The 24,083-nt window shown below is 46.6% G+C and overlaps 2 protein-coding genes across 5 annotated transcripts in view; one reads left to right on the forward strand and one right to left on the reverse strand.

Annotated features, from left to right (window-relative positions):
- pdm3 (POU-domain protein pdm3) overlaps positions 1-9,183 on the reverse strand; it is a 62,742-nt gene extending 53,559 nt beyond the window's left edge. For all 4 annotated transcript variants that reach the window (XM_089546307.1, XM_089546306.1, XM_089546305.1 and 1 more), the window contains exon 1: positions 8,659-9,183. The gene's annotated coding sequence lies outside the window, so the exon portion shown is untranslated. The remainder of the gene's footprint in view (positions 1-8,658) is intronic.
- Positions 9,184-9,544: 361 nt separating this feature from the next.
- Positions 9,545-24,083, forward strand: part of lt (vacuolar protein sorting-associated protein light) — a 66,443-nt gene continuing 51,904 nt past the window's right edge. The window contains exons 1-7 of the mRNA XM_089546303.1: positions 9,545-9,891; positions 9,980-10,011; positions 10,210-10,236; positions 17,754-17,849; positions 18,900-18,983; positions 20,331-20,405; positions 23,189-23,323. Coding sequence (XP_089402429.1) covers positions 9,988-10,011; positions 10,210-10,236; positions 17,754-17,849; positions 18,900-18,983; positions 20,331-20,405; positions 23,189-23,323 — 441 coding nt within the window. The 5' untranslated portion in view covers positions 9,545-9,891; positions 9,980-9,987. The remainder of the gene's footprint in view (positions 9,892-9,979; positions 10,012-10,209; positions 10,237-17,753; positions 17,850-18,899; positions 18,984-20,330; positions 20,406-23,188; positions 23,324-24,083) is intronic.

Raw genomic sequence — 24,083 nt, forward strand, 5'->3', positions numbered from 1 at the left:
GTTTTTGTAATTTGGACCTTACACCTTGATTACTGCTGACTTATCCCGAGCACAGTAAAAACCACTACTAGCAGCGAATAATTTGACAATCGATGCCGCTTCCAGTAGGGCAAGGATTCTGTGCAAGGGATCCTTTAGTTGTCCATGTAGTATAGTCTGTATACAGAGTAAATCCTATATTGGGTAATTCCTGCAGCCGATGAACCAATACTATAATGGCAATATTGAATAAGAGGGGAGAGGTGATGGATCCCAGCAAAGCGCCCTTTGGCATTTGAATGGCGTCCGATCTAGTATTTCCAATTATAACCCTCACAGTGCGGTCTGTGAGGAAAGCTTAAACGTAGTCAAAGATCTACTATCCACATCCCAGGATGTTCAATTCAGGGAGGCTATCTTCATGTGAGACATTAACAAAAGCTCCCTTAAGGCCAAGCGCCAGAATGAGATGTTTGTTGCCTCTTGGGATGCCTGTGAGACCTTCCTCCTTAAGCAAGAGGAAGGTGTACTGCGTTGAAAAGCCACGTCCGGAGGCAATCGTGAACTGTGGGAAGAGACCCCCATGCTCTATGACGTCCATCAGACGGTTCTGGATAACTCGCTCGTAGAGCTGCCCGAGACAAGATGCAAGGGAGATCAGTCTCAAAGCTTCGAGGATGGGCTGCTTTCTGGGCTTGAGAATAGTTATAATTTCTGCATGCCGCCGCTCACTCAGGACTCGTCCTTTTTCCCATAGGCTAGAACGACTAATTAGGCAAGTTTGTATGGATTCGTTGCTACGGAGCAGAGCGTAACGATGACAGACAAGAAAGGAGAGGACATACAACAATGCGCTGGCTGTTCAAGTAGTCTGTCATGTGCTTAATGTGTGTAGAGCTAAGGTTTCTTATCATGGCATTGGTGACTTTGTCTGCTCCTGTGGCTATACTGCGTTGGGCCGCTCTTGCTGCCGCCTACACTTCTGCCACAATGATGGTTGCATCGACATCAGTGTTTGGAGCTCCTGTGAATTGAAGGTTGCATGGTGCGATTGGTTGAGTGGCAATATGTTATTCTTGTAGTGCTCGTTTTAATTCCTGATCTGTCTCCTGAAATTTGTACGCAATTTCCTGACATGTATGGTTCACCATAATTTTTGTTTTGCTTGGATCAATTAAGCTTCTGAGTATGGTCCAACAAGGGCGTCCGCAGAACTTGTTCCAGGGGGGGTGGCACCCGATGTCCGGGAATGGGGGAGGCAGTAGGTTTGTAGTTGTTTTCTACTAGGGCATAAATAATAGCCGTAATTCCAGGGGGGGGGGGGGGGGCAACCACCCCCCCTTCCGGACGCCCATGTGGTCCAATTAAAGAGATGCTGAGTGTGCCTTTGAGGGATGCACAAAACTGCATTCAGTTCTGCTGGGTGAGTTGTGTTGCGTACTCCTGCGTTTGTTCTGAAAGCTCAGCTATCCTGAGTCAAAGTTTGCGGTTTAACCGTTGCTTCTTCCACCTGTAAATGAGACTGCGACAAGCCTCCCATAAATGCAGAGGGTGATGGTGTACTTCTGGGTTTTTTTGTGGTGTAGGGTATGCTCTTTGTAGTGGCCTCGTGAGCTTTCCTGACGTACTTACTCCAGCTAGCTATGTCTTGGACACGATCCTCAGGTGCTGGACGTTTAGGATATACTTTCCAGTCCATACGCTTCACATCCACAAGGGTTGCGGTAAAGTTTGGATATATGTACAGTCGCGACCAAAAATTTTAGCACAGATCACTGGCGATCAGAATTCGTACATCTCACCGCGCAGCGCTGCGGTACGCAGCGTGCAAGCGTGCACCGCCCGAGCGTTGAAGTGCCGACCCTTTGTGGCTATGCTTGCGGCATTTATTTTGGCTCGGTTATCATGAGCAAAGATGGCTTCATTTTATTACTGTTTTTTTTTGTCCGCGATGGTTTGTCAAAAGGAACTCACGGGAACAATTGATGATAGCGCTGCTTTTAGCCAGTAATTCTGCTGGTCTGTGACAGTCCGATGAACCCTGCTAATACTGCAGAATGGAAGCGGCCCGGCACTCTCATTCAGCCTCTTCGCCACCTGCAGCGCCACGCGTTGTCATTCCGGCGCTCTAAACTTCTGTCATGTGTGCTAATCTTTTTTACCCGCGACTGTACCAACATGTTTAGGATGTGGTGATTGCTGCCTGATTCTCTTAAGGTTTGTCCAAGTAGCTTCCACAAAGTTTTTGGAGAACGTTAGATCCAGGCAGGTGTCCTTAGTGATGCAATTTCCAATTCCTTTGGGGATAGCAACATCGATAAGGAGGTTAAATCCTTCTTGATCCACCGCTTATATGAGAAGTTTCCCCTTCCGAGAGTCTACTGCATATCCCCAAGTACTGTGAGAAGCGTTCAGATCTCAGAGTATGATCAGTTAGTTTGACCCTGCTATAGACCCTTTACAGCGGCATATCATGGGGGCTGCCATCTTTGATCACGTGATCACGCCGCCATTACTCGCCTCCTGACCGCTCGGCGCGCGCCTCGTCGCGACGGCTGCTGCGTCTGATGATTCAGTTCCGACAGGCAGTGTTTCGGCTGAAACAGTTTGGAAAGGAGTGAAAAGACGACACTGTGTTTGGTCCGAAGCTTCGAAGGACATGTGAAAACCCTAATTTGATGACTTTAGGCGTGAAAACGTGATCGGGCTTCATGTCGCGAAGAGCCGCTGAGCTCTCCGTCTGTTCGAGGCAACGGGTGGATCGCCTGAATGCCGCGCAAGGCTTTGCTTAATATTTTTTTAGTGTTATTATCTAAAACAGCAAGGTTTAACGACCCTGCGGCTGCGCAGGCCGTTGTCGTATTGTGTACATGCATGCGGAGACTGCTCTAAAACGCTCACATGCAGATCGTACTCATTTGTTTACAACCTGTTAAAGGTGCTTAGGAAGCCTAAAAATATTTTCTGTTGGTTTGCTAAACAAAGGAATGCGACAAAAATAAATGAACAAACAAATGTTACCCAATCATGTAAGCAGTACCATGCATCAAAAAACCTTCACAAGCCTGCATGCAATCGTTTACAAGGATTCCGCGATATATTTGTGATAACGCGCTCATGGCAGAGCGTTCACTACAAGAAGTTCACAATTATGTCAGCCTCACATAGTATAAAATTGTCGTACGCTCCATGCTCGATATGCGGACATGAAAATGCTCGAGGTCTCGTTGGTTGTAAGCAATCAGCCGTAGTCACTTCTAGTGACTGTCTCGCATGGATCGCGAGGAAGTGACAACCGCTGAGCACAACAGCCGTAACACAAATGCTTTATTCCGATTGTGGTCCACGAAAACCACGCTATTTGGAGCGAAGTTCAACAGTAGCACCAAGGCGGTGTGTAATACACGAACTGACGGTAAGCGTTGTCCGCTCGCACGGCTATGCACTGCACAATATGCAGTAGCGTTAGCCGTCTCTTTTTTTTTTTTTTGTGACGTTTCGGTGGCGGGACAGCTTGTTCATGCGGCTATGTTGCGCACTTACCCTCGCAGATTTTCCAAGATCGAGACCTTTCTTTCTATATTTGCTGTCTAGCGCTGGCGAACATGTGTGCTGCCTTCGCCCGTTCGGAAAGGGTGGATGTCCAACGGGCGCGAACAGGGGCAGTACGTCCTAGTGCAGTTCGGTTCCGTAAAGCTCGCAAACGATCGCATCCCGCCCCTTTAACTGTTTGTCGCAATTCTCGCAATCCACAACAGAGCACGTATTTTCTCTTTCCACATTTCCACTGCTGCGTCGAGGCATACACGCCGGCGACTTACGAGGAAAGTAATGGCGCCGTGCTCTGAGCGCACCTGTGGCGCCATCTGGTCTCAAACAGAAGAACTGCGCGCTGTAAACGGTCTATATGAGCACTTTTGTGTATAATTTCTCTGTGGCCCTCTCCTGTGTTATGAGGTGGGCTGTAGAGACTATGTATAAAAGTGCTTGGTCTGCCATGTTTTCGAGGAATGATCTAAACCAGGATGTGATTTAAATTGGCATAGTCCATAGTATGCTATACAGCCATGACCGTCTTTGAGATTAGGGTTCGACCCTGGGAAATGCATCATTTATAACCGTATAGTATCCCATGAGGGTGGGTTTAGTACCTGTTTCTTTTAGGCAGATCACATTTGGAGCATCTGCCAAAGTTTTACTTGAGACCGTGAGATTAAAAATGAACGAATCCAAGTCACACTACACTACTGCATGAGTAAACCTTCAAGCATTCCCCACATTTGGCACTTTCACCACGTTTAAAATGTTGCCAGGCTTCAAGAGATTGTCAACACAGCAAAAGACGCTGCTAAGTCACTCTCTTACGCAGCCCCGCAACACACAGCACAATGGCCAGGCACCTGCACGAGTTAAGACGTGCGTCCTGAGCAGGCACATTGCTAAACAGTATTTCAGGTGATAGACTGCTTCATCCTGCTAATGCAACCAGAGAAGCCATGAAGAATGTAATGTTCAACAAAGCAGATAACTGGTCATGTTGGTACAACTGGCAAGTTATCTGGCCATGTTGGCACACATTGCGACTTTCATTGCAGGGATGATGATAAGAAAACAAAGAATCTGCGTATTGTGCATGACAAAGATCAGTTTGCAGGATATCAGCAAGGAATGCTGCATCAAATATGACTACCTTGTGGCCACATCTATGTGGATCAAACTGGACGCAACGTGAATACTAATTTGAACGAAAACATCTTCGACGGAGGTCCGTCTGGTTGGGTTTTTGAGATAGTTGAGAGAAAAAAACTGACGCCAACCAATATTTTAATTTTGCCCAACGTTTCGGGACCAACTCGGTCCCTTCTTCAGGGGTGACTAAAGTGTGCCAGCAGCAGCGGGGTGTTGCCTTCGCTCTCACTTTGCTAGCACGTGGTGCAGTCCACTAACGTTTGCAGAGTGGAGCGTTCCTGGAGTTGTATTCATCGCCGCCTTTGTGAGCCGGATGTGCCATGACTCCACATGTCGCCTCTTGAACAGGTTTGGCTCCACGGCCAAGACGCTCACCTCCTCGAAGGCTATTGGGTGGTCGGTGCGCTCGCAGTGTTCGGCGAGGGGGTTGGCTTCCGAATTCATTAGCCGGACGTCATTCTTGTGTTGCCTTATTCTTTGGGGGAGGTTTTTTGTCTCGCCGACGTATGAAGCCGGGCACTTGGAGCACGGGATTTTGTAAATGGCACCAGGTTGTTTTTCTTTGGGGACGCGGTCTTTCGGTCGTGGCAAGAAGCGGCTTATTGTTGAACTTTACCCTTTACCCTTTAAAAGAGCTTTACCCTTTAAATCTGCCCCTTCTCTTCTTATAAGAAGAGAAGGGGCAGATTTAAAGTTCGGTGTCTATAGGAAGCCAACCCATACCGGCCGCTACCTAAATTTTAATTCCAACCACCCTACTAGCCACAAGGAATCCGTCGTCTCCTCTCTTCTGAGAAGGTAAAAGGCAATCTGCTCCTCGGAAGCAGAGAAAAGTGCAGAAGAGGCCACTGTTCTCGCCAAACTACAGAAGAATGGCTACACACGTGGCTTCATTCGACGTGTTGGTCGCCGTCAGGCTCAGAGGACAGGGGGAACAACAGCCAACAATGAAACAACAAAACGCGCGTGCGTGGTGCTTCCGTACGTGAGGGGAACCAGCGAAGTACTTGCACGCATTCTGGGAAAATATGGAATCTACGTTGCTCACAAACCTGTTTCAACAATAAGCTGCTTCTTGCCACGACCGAAAGACCGCGTCCCCAAATAAAAACAACCTGGTGTCATTTACAAAATCCCGTGCTCCAAGTGCCCGGCTTCATACGTCGGCGAGACAAAAAACCTCCCCCAAAGAATAAGGCAACACAAGAATGACGTCCGGCTAATGAATTCGGAAGCCAACCCCCTCGCCGAACACTGCGAGCGCACCGACCACCCAATAGCCTTCGAGGAGGTGAGCGTCTTGGCCGTGGAGCCAAACCTGTTCAAGAGGCGACATGTGGAGTCATGGCACATCCGGCTCACAAAGGCGGCGATGAATACAACTCCAGGAACGCTCCACTCTGCAAACGTTAGTGGACTGCACCACGTGCTAGCAAAGTGAGAGCGAAGGCAACACCCCGCTGCTGCTGGCACACTTTAGTCACCCCTGAAGAAGGGACCGAGTTGGTCCCGAAACGTTGGGCAAAATTAAAATACTGGTTGGCATCAGTTTTTTTTTTTCTCTCAACAATGTGAATACTAGATTTAAAAAAAAATACAGTGCCATAAAACATAAACAGAACTAATCATTGGCCTTCGTGTTATCATGACATGGAACTGCTGTACAGACAGGCATGGAGGCGAAATCACATGAGAGATTGAGACCTTCAGGTAACCTATGTGTTGGTCACCTCTCAATTGGCTTAGCAGTCAATACAATAGCTGTGCCTGGTTGAAGAAGGGGAGGATTTTGGGAGCAGAAGAAATAGACAGAAAATAAACTCCAGAAGATGCAATTGGGTGTGTTTATGTGGTGTAAAATATTTCAAGTCCTGCTTTTTTTTGTTGTTGTGTACCAAGATATAACATACATTCCCTTCAAACCAAGCAGTGTCATATCAGATGTTCGGCACAGACTTTTTGAGTTGGAAAAGCATTTTTTTTTTTGCTATAGCACTGAAAGTGGTATACAGCATCAAAATACAGCTAAGAAGCATTAACTAGTAGGCTAGTCTAATACTGAATAGTATTAGTAGCCCACTGTAACTAATATTCACATCTACAAATTTTGCCTACATCGTGCCAGAAAACATATGCTTTCGAAAAGCTATCAGGCAAAAGCAACCCATCCAGAGCACATAACTCATCAAAAGCCAAAATCTGTTGGGCCACAACGTCGAGGGTAACTTTGTTTTCGAAGTTCTAAAAACTCATATGGATATTACTCACGGCGGGCTACACACCTCTCAATAATTTAGGTAATAGCTAAAAGTTAACTATGCAATATTAGTTAACCGGCCTACTATAGTAGGCCGGTTAACTAATATAACTAATATAATGGTAACTATAGTTACCACATCTTAGCTGTATTCTGATGAGCTGCAAGCAATGCCGAAAAAAAGTGCTCTTGTAACTCAAAGAGCCTATTTTTAAAAATTGCAGAACATCTTAGGTGAAACATCCGGCATATGAGACAATGTTGTGTCTTGCAACTGAACAGCATTTACACACAACCACCCTTTGACATAAGCCACATTTCTGATGTGCTGCTGTGTACAGATCACACACTAGATAACAAAAAGAGCAAAATCGCAAGAAGCCCATGTAGTAAAACTGTCCTCCAGCTTTACTTCTACATAAAGTATGTGTGGTCCAGGCGTCCGCAGTTATGTGATAGATACTGCACCGTTCCTATCACGATAACGAAGCTTTCTTCATGTGTCATTGCACTGTTATCACGACACGCCCTTACCCCAGACCTACTTTCAGCAATTAGAATCGATTTATTACGCGTACAGTGGTTGAACTCTAACCAATGTTATTGCCAGCTGCCCGAGGAGGAGGAAGTGGAGAACACTCACTGCGAACGAATTCGCTGTCGCACTGTTTGTAAACATTCTCCGATTTAAAAACCCGCGGGAGTGTTGACGTAACCACCGAGATGGCGCCGCCGCGCTTCGCTGGCAATTGCGCTCAACCGTATCAATTTGAGTCTGCCGCGCTTTGCTACCATAACCGCCAACAGAAAGTTGAAACACTGTTCCTGTGCGCTAACGGTGCGTGCAACAGCAGCCGAAGCACTTCACGCGATCGCAGCATGGCCTACGCACGCGGCCGTACTACAAACATGTCACTCCGTACGCGCATGTGCTGAACCATGCTGAACATATGCGTCGTTGCCGCCCTCCTTACAAGGCAACACTTGAGCCCAACAGGCTCCGAACATACCTTAGCCATGTTTCAGTCAGAGGCGAACACCGCTCAGATCAACACCAGAATAACCGATGCATATGCAACGTTCGCGAAGAGCATTCTTTCGCCCCACTTCGCCCGCGGCACGAAACAAGTGGTGGGCTCGCCAGCGACTAAAACCGACACAACTGCTGGCATTATGAGCACGCAGCAACGGCCAGAGGCCAACGGCTATCGAAAGAGACGCGCGCGAAAGTGGTCCGGAAGACCTGCCCGCGAGAGCGCATTTGGAGCCACCGTTCGTTCCAGCAGAGGCGCTCGCTAGGCCACTCGGCCAACTCGGCTTCGGCCGGACAAAGGCGCGCTCGCTCGCAGAGCATCCGCGGGCGAGCGCACCACGCGCTCGGGCAAACATTGTTGCACGTGCCCGGCAGAAACAATGCGCGCAATCTCCGCACGCTGCAAGATAAATTATGCAAATAAAGCGTCCCCGCAACCGCGATGATGCGGTCGCGCTAATTGCATTCCACCGCCATCAACGAGGAAGCACTGGCGGACCCCGCGCCTTTCTCTTCCGGCCAGCCGGAAGCGTCGCATCACGCGCACGCGCTGGAGCCCGCGCATGTAGGCGATCGAGCACGTCGCGCGGGGCGCCCAGCGATAAATTATGATAACTGTCAGCGTCCGCGTCTGCGCGCGCGCGCCGCGCAGCGCGATGCCGAATGCGGCCTGCCCGCGCCGCGGACGGCATCGACTCACCTCAGATGCTAATTGCCGCTGATGAGCTGCCACCGCAAATTGCGCCCCCGCGGGGGCCCGCGGTGGCGGCGCTGTCCCTCCGTCAACGGCTCCAGCCGCCCGGGAGAGCACTGCGGCGGCGCGCGCTGCCAGCCCCTCGTCGCAACTTATAAATTATGATAATAAACGGGGGCTCGCCACTGCGATCACTTTTCAACCGCCGTCATCGCTGCCTCGGAGTCACCGTCACTGCTGACGAGTCCGAAGATCTCCCACGGCACAGTCACGACGCGATGCACGACGAAAACGCGGCCACGACTCGACCGGGACCGCCCAGCGTCAAGCCGGCCGCTCGCGCGACATTGTTGTACGATGGTCGGCGATGCCTCTCGTGCGGCTCCGCCGAGCAGTCGCGCGTGCGGTCGCAGCAAGAGCGGAAGAGCTCGAAACGTCTCCTCATGCCCGCACAGGCGCGGACAGCAGCGGCATCGGCTCCGACGTTTATTTTCCGAGCGCGTGCGACTTTTCAGCGGGCGCGTAATTGCAGACGCGTAATTAATAATATATTCTAATTAGTATACGGCCCCTTTACGTCAATCACGCGCGCGCGCGCGCGACGGCAAAGAGTTCCGCATTAAGGAGGCGGTTCCTCGCGCCCAAGACCCGAAAGTGATCGTGCAGAAGCAAAATACGAAGCTCGGTTGAATGGATAAAGCGTATGCAGCGGGCCTGTCTCGATGCTGCGTGTATGAGCTACACTTTCCCTTCGTAATGCGCTCATTCTTATCGGGACAAAGCCAACTGCCCTGTCGATTATCATATGCTTCTTATTCCAAACAAAAGGAAACAAAACAACCCCCCCCCCCCCCCCTCTCCCTAACATTTGCAGCTACCACTGCAGTTTTCTGTAGTTGTCCAGCTGCCTTCCAAAGTGTGCAGCATTATTGGGAGCGATAATTATGCGGCAGTTATAAAGAACATTTTAAGCACCTTGTTCTTGTGGATTGTAGCCGATAGTGAGGCTGATCGTAGCCAAGCTTGGGTCACGTGGGTTTCGGATCATGCTTGGATTTGATCACAGCTGTGTGGCCGTGTCTGGTCGGCGTCGTCGCGAAACCAGCGTGACATCGGAGTTCCACAGCTCGGAAGCGGCGTTCTCGTGAATGCGTCAGCTGTTCTCGCAGGCGCCGTAGTATTAACGGGGGACTGCGGTACTTTGCTGGCAGGCGGCCGAAAGCGCTGTTTGTTTGTACTGTAAGTGTCATGACGGCCGCCAATTGGCCACGGTCGATCGTGTTTCTTTGAGGTTTAAACAATTAAGAAGGCCGAAGTATCGTCGCAGGTGCAGTTATGGAATCCGAAAATGCGGAACAAGTAAGTATCACCCCGTTCTCCCGACCATGCGGCACGCGAATCTGGGCAGTGAAATGCTCCGTGAGAACGTACGACCGGACGGACGCTGATTGCGCGACTGAGATCGCGGGGGCGGGCCGCCTTGATGTTTACAAATGCTGTCATCCTTACGTAGTGCATTTTACTGATCTATCTTGATGGTGTCCTCTCTCTTGACAGGACCAGGAGCTGTCGGATGAGGAAGAGGTAAGCCGGCCAACTTAGCTCTTGATTTCTCTGCTTGCATGTGTACGTGTTGCCACTGCAATGTGCGCGCCCTGCTTTCGCAATGCTTTCCTGTCGCATTTCGATGGATCATCTGAGTCGAGAAGATTATCTGCTTGGGTTCTATACATGTTGCAGTACTATTTCCGCCTTCACTCTCGTGCACATATACTTTGCCAAGACATTGAAAGAAACAAAACGAAGATTTCCAAAGCGAAAGTAACCGAAAGGCCGGTTCAGGTCTGTATATGGTTTCGGTCATTTGTTTCTTTTTGGACCGGGAAAGTTTAATTCGCGTGCCGTTAACCCCAGCGCGCAAAATTTTTCCAAAAAAGTAATTATGCTCATCTTATTCATTCTCTTTTCATTACTGTGGGGTGTCAGTGATATGTTCGTTCTCATCAATGACAAAATATAATATATATGAAAAATTGTGGAAATAAGTATACATGTTAGAAGAACTTGTTGTTGGGCTAGTTGGTAGTTATTCATAATTAAATTCAAAGGCGCCAAACCATACGCACACACACACACACACACTCTGTCTCGCTCTTTCACTCTGTGGCGCTCTGTCTCGTCGTCTTTCTTCTCCTGTGTGTGTGTGTGCATATGGTTTGGCGCCTTTGAATTTAATTATGAAGTATACATGGATTGTTACAAAGCCATGGCCTGCACCGTACCTTTCACTTGTGCTAAAATGTCTATTGCCCAGACTGGACTTTGTCGTAATGTGACAACACACTCTAAATACTCATTTAGTGGGTAAATATTCCTAACAGATCCAACTGGCTTATGGAACAACTCTCAGTTGATTCTAGCTGGTTCCTATTGGTTCCAATCGAGCCAGCTAGGAATTCTTCCATGAACCAGTTGGGCCCAGCACAGGCATCTGCAACATGCAGGTGATGGTGAGTTACGACTCCACGTTTTTTGGAGCATCTACAAGGACATCTCCGCAGGGGAATGATGGTGAGCGGTGGGCCACCACAGACCCGAGCACCCACATTTAGCAGTGTGTGGCAGCACCATCTCCGGGAAAAAGGGGATCCTAGTAGTTGAGCCAGTGTGGAGCGGTTGGACCTTAACGGCACCTCGGCGGAGGCAGCACACCACTTTGCCCCCCCTCCCACTTCTGTAGATAAGACCTCCGTGCTTATCCGACTTCGGAAAATCAGCAGTTGTCTTTTCTTGTCCTCCCCTCCATCTTTCACAATTTCCTGTCTCCTTCTCTCTTCTTAACTTTTCCTTTTTTCCTTGCAGCTAGTGTTAACCTTTTGTAGCAAACTACCCTGTTTTAGGCCGTCTTCGGTTATAGTTAGGGTGTACAGCTGGCATATGGGCAATGTTTGCTTGCAAGTTCCATCCCATCCCCAACGACCTGTCCCGTCCCCTCGTAGGGCTTCATGAAGGGTGGCTGGCACCGTAGCCAAAAAATGAACGTTCGATGGCTTCCCTCATTCATCAAATGATCGTTCTCTCAAGGGAGAGTGGACTGATGCAACCAACCAGTTTCTCCGAAAAACAAAAGTCTTGCTGAAATACTACGCGGTCCACAGGAAAGAACCAGGAAAACCAGCAAGAAAAATATCCCCATTCATAGTTGGTAAACATCTTAAAGAAGCCTTGGGCCCTGGTTGCAAGGTTACAGAACTAGCTGGTGGCGACTAGCTCCTAGAAATCCATCACAAAGTTCAGGTGCCTAAACTTTCCCACATTCTGTCATTTGGGGGCATTCGTATCTCTGTTACAGCCGACAGGTCGCTAAACACTTTCCGCAGTCGGGTGTCAGAAGGAAATGCTGGATGGCCTCGTCGATCAAAGTGTTACCAAAGTCTAAAGAATCAAAATAAGAAAAGACAACAAAGGAATCCCAATGAAGCACCTTGTACTGACTTTAACTTGTTCCGCACTCCCTGTCTCTGTTGAAGTGGGGCACACAAAGATTGCAGTGCGTCCGCACATTCGCAACCCGAGATGTTGTTTCAACTGCCGAAGATTTTGCCATGGCGTCCAGAGCTGCTGTGGCCACCAAACCTGCATGAAATATGCATCAAAGGAACACACCTCTGAAAACTGTGAAACAGAATTCCCGCTGCACTAAATTTGAGTGGAAGCGCTCAGCCTACTCTAGGTCTTGCCCATCGTGGAATACTGAAAAAGAAATAATAACATCAAAAACAAAAGAAAATATTTCACTTAAAGAGGCAAGAGCACGTATCTGAATGGCAAACATTTCTTGCACTCTACACAAACTTCGTCGATGTAGTACAATGGGGCTGCTGGCACTTGCTCATACCGTGCAGTGAGGCTGTGGCAGGGCTATTCTCGCCCCCGGTGGAACCAGATTACACTACTCCAAAAGCAGGCTATGCTGTCCCTCGGGTTGGCGGGCCTCAAGGCATTTGCCCACGAAGCGAGGTCTGACACAAAGATCCGCGTGCTGTCTGCACGATATATTTTATTTATTTATTTGAAAATACTGGAGCCCCATCTGGAGGCTATAGCAGGAGTGAGTACATAAAATGTGGAACAATTCCACGCATACAAGGGTACATGAGAAGCATTACAAATATAAACGCTGAAAACAACACCATACAATGCTACAACTCAATTGCCGACGCAAAATCAGAAATTGATAATGCACGAATGTTGCCATGCAAAGAATTCCAACTCTCCACAGTGCACGAAAAAAAGCTTTATTTGAAGACGTTAGTGCGGGCAAAAAAAGGTTGGATATTAAGATTGTGATGGCTCCTGGTTGCAGATGGTTTTGAAAACGAGATATGCTTACCCTCTGAAAGGCAATCAGCAGAATGGACTACTGAGTGAAGAAGTTTTAAGGACTCAGTTTTCCGGCGGGATGCGAGCGGGCTTAAGTTTAGGGAAGACATCGCAGATGAGGTTGAAAAATGAAAGTCGTTGTGGCGGAAAATAAATCTGACAGCTTTACGTTGTACAGATTCTATTTGATCAATTTCGCATTGCTTGTATGGATTCCAAACATTAGAAGCGTATTCAAGAATAGGGCGAATTAGAGTTTTGTACGTAAGCAATTTGGCCTCTTTAGAAGCATCACGTACTGTGTGCCTCAAGTAACCTACCTTTTTAAGAGCTTTTTTATTTGTTGGAATGCCGAAAGAATACCCCAGAAAAATTATGTATGGTCTACAAACAGCTCGGTAACATAAAAAAATTCAGAGGGCACTTTGACTGTCTAAAGTGCATAGAGGCGAAAGCATTTTCTGCACCACTTTGAGTATGTGGCAGTGGTGATGTCACGGCTGGATGATGTCACACATAATTGATGACGAACTAATGGCAAATTGCTAATTAACGGTTAATTACTAATTGATGATTATTACTAATTAACTGATCATTAATGACGCTTAAGCTTCGTCTTTAGGAGTGGAACACGACTGCCAGGAAGTCCATGGAACACGCCACCACCAGTTGGTGATGCCTTGCCCTTTGAACGCAACGATTTTTGAGGAAAGGCAATGGCGCAGTAATTCTCTGTCATCTCGGTGGACACCCGAACCGCACTCTAGGACACCTGAGCCCACACTCTACAGGAAGGGAGGCAGTGGGAGTGAAAGAAGAAAGATAATGAAGAAACTGAAAATTGTATTTGAGGAAAGGAAATTACGCATTAACTGTCTCACATATTTCGGTGGACAGGGACACATCTGCTGCTAAGGACAGTATGAGGTATTAAAGGATTTCGCCTTAAAAAAAAGATATGGGAGCAGGTTCATGAACTAAATGGCAGGCATTGCGATTGTCTACCCCGTCTGTATGCCTACTTGCTTACAAATGTATTGTTCTGCCTACCTTAGATTATGCTTCTATCATTTGGGACCCGTTCACACAAACTAACATGTATAAACTAGAGAAGGTTCAAAAGAGGGCGGCACGATACTTATATAACAATTACCGTCGTACATCAGTGACACATCTTTTAATCCAAGCTGGCCTTCTGACAATATCGGAGAGAAATCATTGTGCACGACTTAAATTTATGAGAACAAAAAGTAACTGCACAAAAGGGCGGGACAAAAGAAAGAGAACCACATGGGACAAACAAATGCGTTTGTCCCGTGTGGTTCTCTTTCTTTTGTCCCGCCCTTTTGCGCAGTTACTTTTTGTTCTCATTATGTCGTACCAACTAGCCCCTCACCGCACTCTTCTAGATTTCACCACACTCTTTTAAATTTATGTATCAGTTAATCAAGCGAAACTACAAATTGGAACTCACCAATTTGCTTGTTTTTTCGTCCGGTTATGCGACGCGACAACGACACCAGCTAACTTTAACTCCATATCGCGTTCGAAATAACTGCTTTAAATACTCATTCCTTCCACGAACTATTTCCGATTGGAATAACCTTACTAACACTGAAGTGCTGCAGCTGTCGCTGATGTTGTTCTCGCAGCATATCACCTAGATTTTATTGCATTTGCTATTTCACTGTTCTGTTGTATATGTTTAATTGTTGCATTCCCAACGGTGCAGAAGAGCTTCAACTTGCACTGTTACTTTTTGTTTACTTTTGCCTGTTTTGTTCAACTGCTTAATTTGTATCCCCACCCTGCTAAAATCCCAACTACGGGATTGCAGTATCAATAAATAAAAAATAATATAAAAAGTACAGAAGAACAGGCAGGCTTATTAGGGGAACTTGTTGTGGGGCTTGTTGGTTCCCGTTATAAATTTAAATGGTGCAAAGGACACAAGCGCAGGAAATACAGGGGGGATAGAAAGAGCTCCTCTTTCTATCCGCCCTGTATTTCCTGTGTTCGTGTCCTTTGGGCCGTTTAAATTTATATTAGAGGAATATTTCGCTACAGTTTCTAGTTCCTCACAGTACACACAGGCATTTTTAAAGTACAAAAACACAGCCGAAAAACAGAGACTTCCAACAAGTGGCAGCACTAACGAACCTTAAGATAGCTTAATTATACTCCAAGAAGTGAAAGAGTGCTGTCTGCTGGCAAACAGACCTCTCCGGCCCCCTGACGAAATACATTATGAAATGCTGGCTCATCTGTCTGAATGCTCTGTACAAACACTTTTGAAACTCCTTAACAAAATATGGACAGTGAGGCTTGGGAAAAAGCCTTTATTGTACCATTCTTGAAACCTGGAAAAACTGGCAACCTCCCATATATGTTACAGGCCCATAGCCCTTACGAGCTGCCTCATTAAAACTTTAGCAAGTGTCCTTCATATTGCTGCCCTTTCCCAGCTCCCAAGCACAGTTACGTGCTCCTCATCAATATCCTTGCTACTAACAAGCTAGCTTATGGGCGCGACATAACTAATCGCGGAAGAAGCATTCACAGTATCACATGGTAGGCTGGCCTTCTCTTTGTTGTCCTAATCAGTTTCCTGGCGACAGTACGAAAGTTCTCGTACTTCGTGTACTATTATTTTCGTCACTGTATGGCTTTCCAATGTGGGCGTCGTCATCCGCATCAGCGGAGTATTCCCATGAGGCATGAGGTCGAACCAGTTTTGCATCGGCGACGTGCTGCCACAAATACACATGCGTCCGATAACGTGGTGTTCGACAACGTCCTCCATCATTCTTGGCGCCCCAAATGCTTCCTTACAGAAACAATACTTGATGCATTCCACAGTCATTTCCATCCACGGGTCCTTATTACTCCACAGCGGGGTGCAGAGAAATTCAGACTGCGACGTTGCAGCACCTGGTCAGTCAGTTGCTATCAGTATGTTTTCAGGAGGACACAGGGGCGCAATGTCCAGTCTGTGTGCACGCATAAGAAGAAAAGAAAAACTGCAAGAGTGTGGCGTAAAACATCGTAAGCCCCACGTAACCTGCAAAAAAAGGAGTTGTATATGAGTTACCGCTCACTTGCGGGAAGGTTTACGTTGGGCAAACTGGACGTTGCCTCAACCAGCGCCTTCTGGAGCACAAGAACTCTTTAAAGAAGACAGGCTCCCATCTCCCAGACCATTGCCAAGAATGCACTAAGAAGACTAAGGTCGCCTGTTTTCCCCGCTTATCGGACTGTAAAGTATTGTTGAGAAGCCGCAATCAGATTGAACGGGAAATGGTGGAAGCCTATTACATTAGAAAAAAAGGAGATAACTGCATCAGTGATTCATCTGTGATACTTCGCCATTCTGAAATGGTTTTCTTAGATAGATTTCTGTAATCGCCTGCCTTTGGATTTCTTTCGGTGTTCTCTGGTACCCACGGGCTTGTGATTCACACAGTGGCGCTTGGGTAATGCGAAGGTATATTAACGGCCTACGTCGAATAAAGCCTGTTGATAGTAAGCGCTCGTCCCTGTCTACTTCTATGTCCGTGTCTTTTATTGCGCCCCTGTGTCTCCTGAAAAGTTATGAACCAACACGCCCAAATAAAAGTACTTCTGTGCTATCAGTATCTACTGGTGACATGCCGTCAACTGGGCACCTTGAGCACGTGAATTATGGCCAAGTCAAGTGGCTGGTCTTGCTCGTCGCGTTCGGTGGCAGAAGAGCGTGCACACCGCAGGGAGGGCAGGCAGCACATGGTGCTGTGCATTGTTGTTGAGCAAGACAAGGACCTTTCTATTTTTTTTTTTCGCAGTGTCATCGTCAAACTCAGCGTGCCATTCGGTGAACAAGCTTCCTATCATCCCCATGCCTCCTCTAAAGTTATGCCTAGTGACACACTCTTCGAATAAAAAAATAGTTGGACATCATTCAGGCCTTAATATGTCATGCATGCGTACGAGAAGGTAGCTTCCAAAGCACTGTGCCTTGCGAGTCTTCCTAATGACAAACGGTAAAACTTTGGTCTCTGTACTGCTCCAAGTTTCTTTTAAAGGTCCAAAGTGTAAATGCATTTAGTTTTGCAACTTGTGGCAATGTGCTTCTGTCTGAAGAAAGAAAGGCCACTTTGATGTGTGAGCTTCTATTGTATGTCCAGTCTGGGCTTGTAGAACTGCAATACTGTTGCAAAAACTGGCAGAAAGTTTACAAAGTTGCTCTCGGGTAAAAAAATGCACTGTTTTAACACGGAGCCTTGTAGCTTTATGGAAGTATGCAGTTTTTTTTAGTGATTATGACATGATGTTCAAGGACAAAAATTCCACAACAAAGCACTCATGTGAAACGCTTAGGTGTGCTGCTAAGCCCGTTTCTCTTTGTATCATTTCCTGCATAGCCTGTGACATGTCTCTGGAAAGGAGAGTGCATATATGCCGACTAGTAGTGTCCGGTTGTAATGAGACGCAAAATTAGATAAGCATGTTTGAGCTGTAAGATAACACAAAGGCCACAGATGCCAGTGGACTAAGCTTTGGACTGGTTTCCCCTGCTTCCGGTCTTGTCAGTGCTCTGTCAGCGTTCAGTACGCAACACCTTTTTTACACTTCTTGTTTGCAGTGTTTGCAGCGAAACGCAGCTGCCTTGGCAGTTATGTTGCAGCATAGCAGCAGTGCGGTGTTGTGACAGCGCTGTCTGCTACATTGCTCTTCTGCAGGAGATGGAGCCGAAGCTACGCTACGAGCGTATCCTCAACGACATGCCAGAGATTCTGCGGAAAGGTGCAGCCAGTTGCATCGCAGTCCACCCCAAGGTAAGCAGAACCTTTCATGGATAAATTTTTAACTTTATGTTGAGCAGACCTTTGCTGGCATACACGAAAATGAACCAACATTTTGGCCGAACTATGTGTATTATAAAGGCTTTGAGATGGCGCTTAATTTGCCACCTTGAAAAGTGCAGGTCTTGATAGCTAGTTGGTGAGGTGCTGGGAGTAGTAAGAGAATATGTCCATTTAGGACAGGTAGTGACAGCTGATCCGGTTCATGAGAGGGAAATAACTAGAAGAATAAGAATGGGGTGGAACGCATATGGCAGGTTCTCTCGGATCATGAATGGCAGCTTACCAATATCCCTCAAGAGAAAAGTATACAGCAGCTGTATCTTACCGGTACTTTACTATGGGGCAGAAACGTGGAGGCTAACAAAGAGTGTTCACCTTAAGTTAAGGACAACGCAGTGAGCTATGGGAAGAGAAATGATAGGTGTAACGTTAAGAGATCGCAAGCGGGCGGAAAGGGTGAGGGAACAAACGTGGGTTAATGACATCCTAGTTGAAATCAAGAGGAAGAAGTGGGCTTGGGCAGGGTATGTAATTCGAAGGCAAGATAAGCGCTGGTCCTTAAGGGTAACGGTGTGGATTCCAAGAGAAGGCAAGCATAGCAGGGAGCGGCAGAAAGTTTGGTGGGCGGATGGGATTAAGAAGTTTGTGGAAATACGGTGGCTGCAACTGGCAAACGACAGGGTTAATTGGAGAGACATGGGAGAGGCCTTTGCCCTACAGTGGGTGTAGTCAGGCTGATGATGATGATGATGAGCTAGGTAGACCTGTATATGGGCCACTACTACTCAGATTTCATTACTATTTAGTCAGAAATATTAAATTGATGCATCTCCCTTTGTTAAGTTTATTTTTATAATTCCTTCAGGTTTGCCCGTGTTGCATTGATGTTGCTATCGTGCCAGTTTTCTTGGTAGCGTTGCATATTGTATTTGCTTGTTGCCCAGTAACTGTCAAAAAGTTCTGTGTTGCTTAGTTGTACCTCTGAAGGAGTAACTAAATAACTGGTGGACTCGTTTTCAGTTCATAGCACTTGGCATGCACTCGGGCTGGGTGTACATCTTGGATCACCAGGGTAACGACAGTCGCAGCATTCAACAGCCGTTGGTGAGTGATCACCCACTTATTCATATTTGGCAGTGGTAGGTTGTACCCTCTCAATGCATTGCATTACTCAAAGGCAACTAATCACAGGCAACTGAGAGAAGACCTGCGACACCTGCAATGTGGGTGCCACAGCACACCATGCTTTCTCCTAGCGAAGGAGATAAGAAACTGACCAGACTTAGTGCATTGTACCAATGAAGTGGCCAAAAATGTGTTATGAAACTATGGTAGAGATAAGAAAGTTGTGGCCTATTTTGATGGCCATTGAAAACATGAATTGAAATCCTAAGTTGACTTGGAAATTTGTATAAAACTCGGTTAAGCGACATTCTGGTTTAAAACTTTGGTATTAACTGTGCATCTCTAGTGCATGGCTGTCGATTAGTGCACAAACTTAGCGGCTGTTAAGTGCACTGTCCTATTGTTTTAAAAACTGCTTTTTATTTATTATTATAGTCAGATACAAGCTAAGAAAACTGCTGCTTTTTCCCCCGTCAAAGGACTCCCTTCCAGCCAATGGCATCGGCCAATTCTCAAGAACCTGCTAGCATGAGTAGTGTGACAATGCAGGGAGAGGACTGTCCCCTTTCATGTGCCACTCCCTGCATTGTCGCGCTACATAGCGGGTTCATGCTTCATGCTTGCACTTTTCAGTGTGTCTTTTGACGTAAACAGTATTCCTGTTTAGAAATGGTGTTACCCTTGGGTTGATGAGTGGGATTGCAACACAGTGGCAGTTCTCATAGCTTCATAGCATACATGAATGCTTTCTTGCATATGCACGAATGAAGAAGTGCGCAAGCGTATACTCATTATTCCAGAAGCAGTGCAACAGTCCTGAAGCCATGCACGAAGATAATTAAGTTTAACAGTGAAAGATTCAGGGGCCGCATTTGTTTTTATTTTCCCACTTCTGCCGATATGCAGTCACCCTTGCACTTCCCATGGTTTCCATTATTAAAACGCTAAAAAAATAGTAACTTAAAACAAGTGTGTCTACAGGTTGAGGAGTTCATGTTTTTCTGTACTTTCTAAGAGCCCTGAAGGCATAGAGACACCATTGTCTAAGAAAAGAATTTTAGCGACCCGGCAAGCATGCTACGGTAGGTCTTGAGTGCTGTAGTTTAGTATGCAGACTGAGTTGTGCATACATGCGACCTATTTTTCTGTTTACTTGATCTAATTTGGATTGAGAATGTGTGAAGCAGTGTTTCAGTGAGAGCTTTAGGCATGTGACTGTTGTGAAAGTGAATCTTAGCACCTAACTGGGTAGTTTAACCATATTTTATCAGTGTGCCTTCAATCAACTTTGGTCCATGTTCATATGGCAACCTTGTGGTGGTGCAGCACAATGACACGGTGCTCCAGCTGAGCATCGATGAGCAGGGCGACCACCTGGCCAGCTGTTCGCGGGACGGAAAGGTGCGTCCCTCTTGGAGCTCCCATGCCAGCTTTCTTTTTTCCTCCTTCAGGTTATCCCACCGCTCACTTGTCACTGTTACTAACGAGTGTCCTTCCCCTCTTCCTGTCCTGGACTGTCTCCGCTGGAAGCTTCTTCCAAAGTTCTGTCTGCTCCTCTTCCATCTCCAACTCCCTCCTTCTGACATGCTGTCCATCCCTCCTCATCACATGACCAAACTAGCAGAGCCTAGACTCCTGTAGACTCACTCGTGGGTCTGTAACCTTAACCGTGCCCCTTATAGGGACTTGTATCAGCTTGCTTTGGCAGCGGCTTTTCTAAAAAGCTAACCGCTCACTGCTGTTAAAGAATGGCCTGCATTTTGGCAGCCATTCACTATGCTTGTGAATTCTGGGAAAATAAAGTCTCTGAGAATTTGAGTGAGATGCGAAAGAGTTTACAAAAAATATTGTCCACCTCTCATGAGTCGAAAGGTATGCAGTGCTGATTCTCATAAAAACAAGCAGTTTGCTTCTGCTCATTTGTTACTGCTTTACATTTCATTTTACTTCAATTATTTCATCTCTTTGTTTGACGTGACTGCATTCGAAAATATCTGGCGGGCACTCATGCTTTTGTTCAGAACTAGAGAAGTTGTTACTTTAACTTGTATCATCAAACACCGGTGAATTAAAATCAGACGAAGAGTTCCGGCAAGTATGTTACATATATGGCTAAGACACTACTTTCACTAAATACAGTGGTTTTAAGAGGTAGAAAAAGCGAGAAAAATAAAGTAGAGTTGTTGCCATCACCGGTTTATTTCGCTACTGAACCGCAGTCTGTCAGCACACTTTTTGAGGTGCAGATCCCCGAGGTGCGACTTCACTACACTACCCTATCATTCACTTGAAAGCAGTGAAAATGGTGTCTTCTTTTGTTGTAGTGCAGATTTCGCAAGTTTGTATCGAGAGATGGCAAAATTATTAAATGCAATTTTCTCAGCAATGAATGTCTTTTTTACTGATGGACGAGCATCAGTATACAAAGAAACAGGTCATAGAACCAGTCTTTACTAGAAACAAAAATTGTGTCGAGTTGTTCGCAGCATTCCTTTAAAATTTCTCTTCTGCCAAGCTGCATATATGTAACATAAATCTAAACTCGTCTAGGAGACCTTACTCTGGTTTGAATTGTTGCACATTTATTTTTCCTTTTAGTTTCTTTAACATGCGTTGAGCTTTACTGCAAAGCAAAGAATTTTGTTAGCCTTTATTACTATCTTACAGAAAGCAAACGACTTTTCTGCTAACCTCTTACTGTGAAAGTTGGTGTTTTGTTCATAGCCATGAAAGGTGAAGTACTGTATTTACTCGTGCAATTTGTACGCCTCCAACCTTTTACCTAGATTTTAGAAAAAAAAAACTTTTCTCGCATATTTTGCGCTTCCTGCTGTGCAAGCACACAAGCATGCATGCGGGTACGCACAGGGCAGGCTTGGGAAGATCAGCGCAGCCACGTCGCTGTGTGCAGCTGTGAAAAGTGAGTGAGTGGTGTCCAAAAAAGTCAATGATTTGTTTCAAAACTTCTGGTCAGAAAAAGTCATTTGCATGCCGTTTACCCGGCTCGCTCGCACCGGCAGCCACTTTACCACACAAGTGGCTGCGAGAGCAAACTTGTGGTAACCTCCGTAGCATGCGTCACACCCGAATCCTAAACTACCAAACCGTTGGCTATTCTGTTTGCCTCTGGGCGCATGTGAGGGATACGTTTTATCACCTCGTATCTCCATTTGCCTCTGACTGGCTTTGCAATTGTATCGCTTTGCATTTATTGCTATGAGTTGCACATGTGCCATCAAGCCATCACGCGGGGGCCTTATTACATTTGGAGTCAACTTTAAAAAAGCCAGCAAGTTGCAGGATTGATTTATACACAGTCATATACCATATGCAATCCACGTTATGACCTTTGTATAGTTTTAGTGTGACAAGCATGCACTAGTTCACTAGCAAAGCTGAAAAACATGGGGTATGTGTGAAGCCTCCACCTTTGACGCAGCACTGGCGGTAGAGGTCTTGTGCAGCTGCTCCGCCAACACTCAGAACCAGCACCCCCACCCTGCCCGCGCAGCTGCCGATAGCAGCTGACGATAAGATCTTGTATGCAGGTCCTCTCAGTTTAACTGTGATAAAACCCTACCATTTTTTTTAGGACGTGTTGGCGAAATCTCCGCTTAATTCATGCACCGCCTTTTTGAAGGCTTAATTTTAGGGAGAAAAGTGCACAAATTATGCAACTAAATGCAGTATTTGTCTAGTCTGTACAGCTAACTTGCTTTGCTGGAGTTAAACCCAATAAACCAACCAACCAACCAACCCTACTTCTAAATATAGCAGGACTACCAGAACTGTTTTCACACAGCTGATACGAGTTCTTTAAATAGTGTAATCAGTACCCTCATGCGTGCATACATCCAGAGCCCATGCAAAACTATAGGTGGGAAAATGTTTGCCACAAAATGTTGCTCTTTTGCCCGTTCTTTTAGTCTTTAAATTTTATTGAAGAGCAAGGGATTCATAATGTGCAGTTAATTTTCTTTTTATTGTGTTCATTGTTTTTTGTGGTCCTCATTTGTTTGGCTGGAAGATATTAGTGGCACTTGACAGTTTGGGCTCATGCTCGCAAACTTACACATTAGTTGGGAGGGGGGTGAACACAGAGGCATCGGCTGTGCCTCTGGCCCTGCAAGCTGTGCTTGGCCTTGTTTGTTCAGTGTGCACATCTTTTCCTCTGTCTGACCCAGGTGGTGCTGCATGGCCTGTACGCGAGTGACCACAACCAGCAGCTGACCTTCGACCGACCTGTCGGTGCTGTGGCCATTGACCCAAACTTCTACCGCTCTGGGTCGGGCAGGCGCTTCATGACTGGCATTGACAAGGTGCGCTTGGTGGAGATCCGTTTGGTTTTGGCTGAGGGAGCTTGGCCTCTTTCAATACATGCAGGTTGCTAGCAGGTTTTTTTTTAATGTGAAAGCACTATTCCAGACGTACCACCCCCGATCAAGATTCTTGTCTTGGGCTCCGAACTAACCGAAGCTTACCCGAATTACTCGGGTATGCTTGAGTTAGTTTGGATGAGCGTCGCGCAAGCTGCAACCAATGGGAGGAGGGCCTCACACCACCTAGGTCATGTAACCTTGTGGCATTATCATAACCTGCCCACTGGATTGTGAGCAAAGTGACCACCATGGCTGGTGACAGTTATAGTAATGATATAGTTTGCAAAAGGTTGCTCGGGAAGAGCAACATGGGTGGTAAAATCCAGACGGGTGGCTGTGATAGAAACAGCCACCTGCCAGTGCAGTGGCGCATCGCTTAACCACTGCGCCACTGCACTGGTAGTGGCATATGAGGACTCAACACGATCTATGAACGTTAAATAGAAAATGACCAGTTCTGTATACATGGGCATTAACCCACTAAAGCCCTTAAGGCAGAGCATAAATGCTCCTTGCTCTTACACTTGTACTCAATTTAACTACATTAAACCTCTACCACTGCTGCGGCGGCCGAATTTCGATGGAGGCAAAATTCCAGAGCCCCGTGTACTGTGCAATGTCAATGCACGTTAAAGAACCCCAGGTGGTCGAAATTATTCAGAGCCCTTCATTACGGCGTCCCTCATAGCCTGAGTTGCTT

This window comes from Amblyomma mixtum, chromosome 5 (assembly GCF_055824585.1).
Source record: "Amblyomma mixtum isolate Tamu chromosome 5, ASM5582458v1, whole genome shotgun sequence".
Classification (NCBI taxonomy): domain Eukaryota; kingdom Metazoa; phylum Arthropoda; class Arachnida; order Ixodida; family Ixodidae; genus Amblyomma; species Amblyomma mixtum.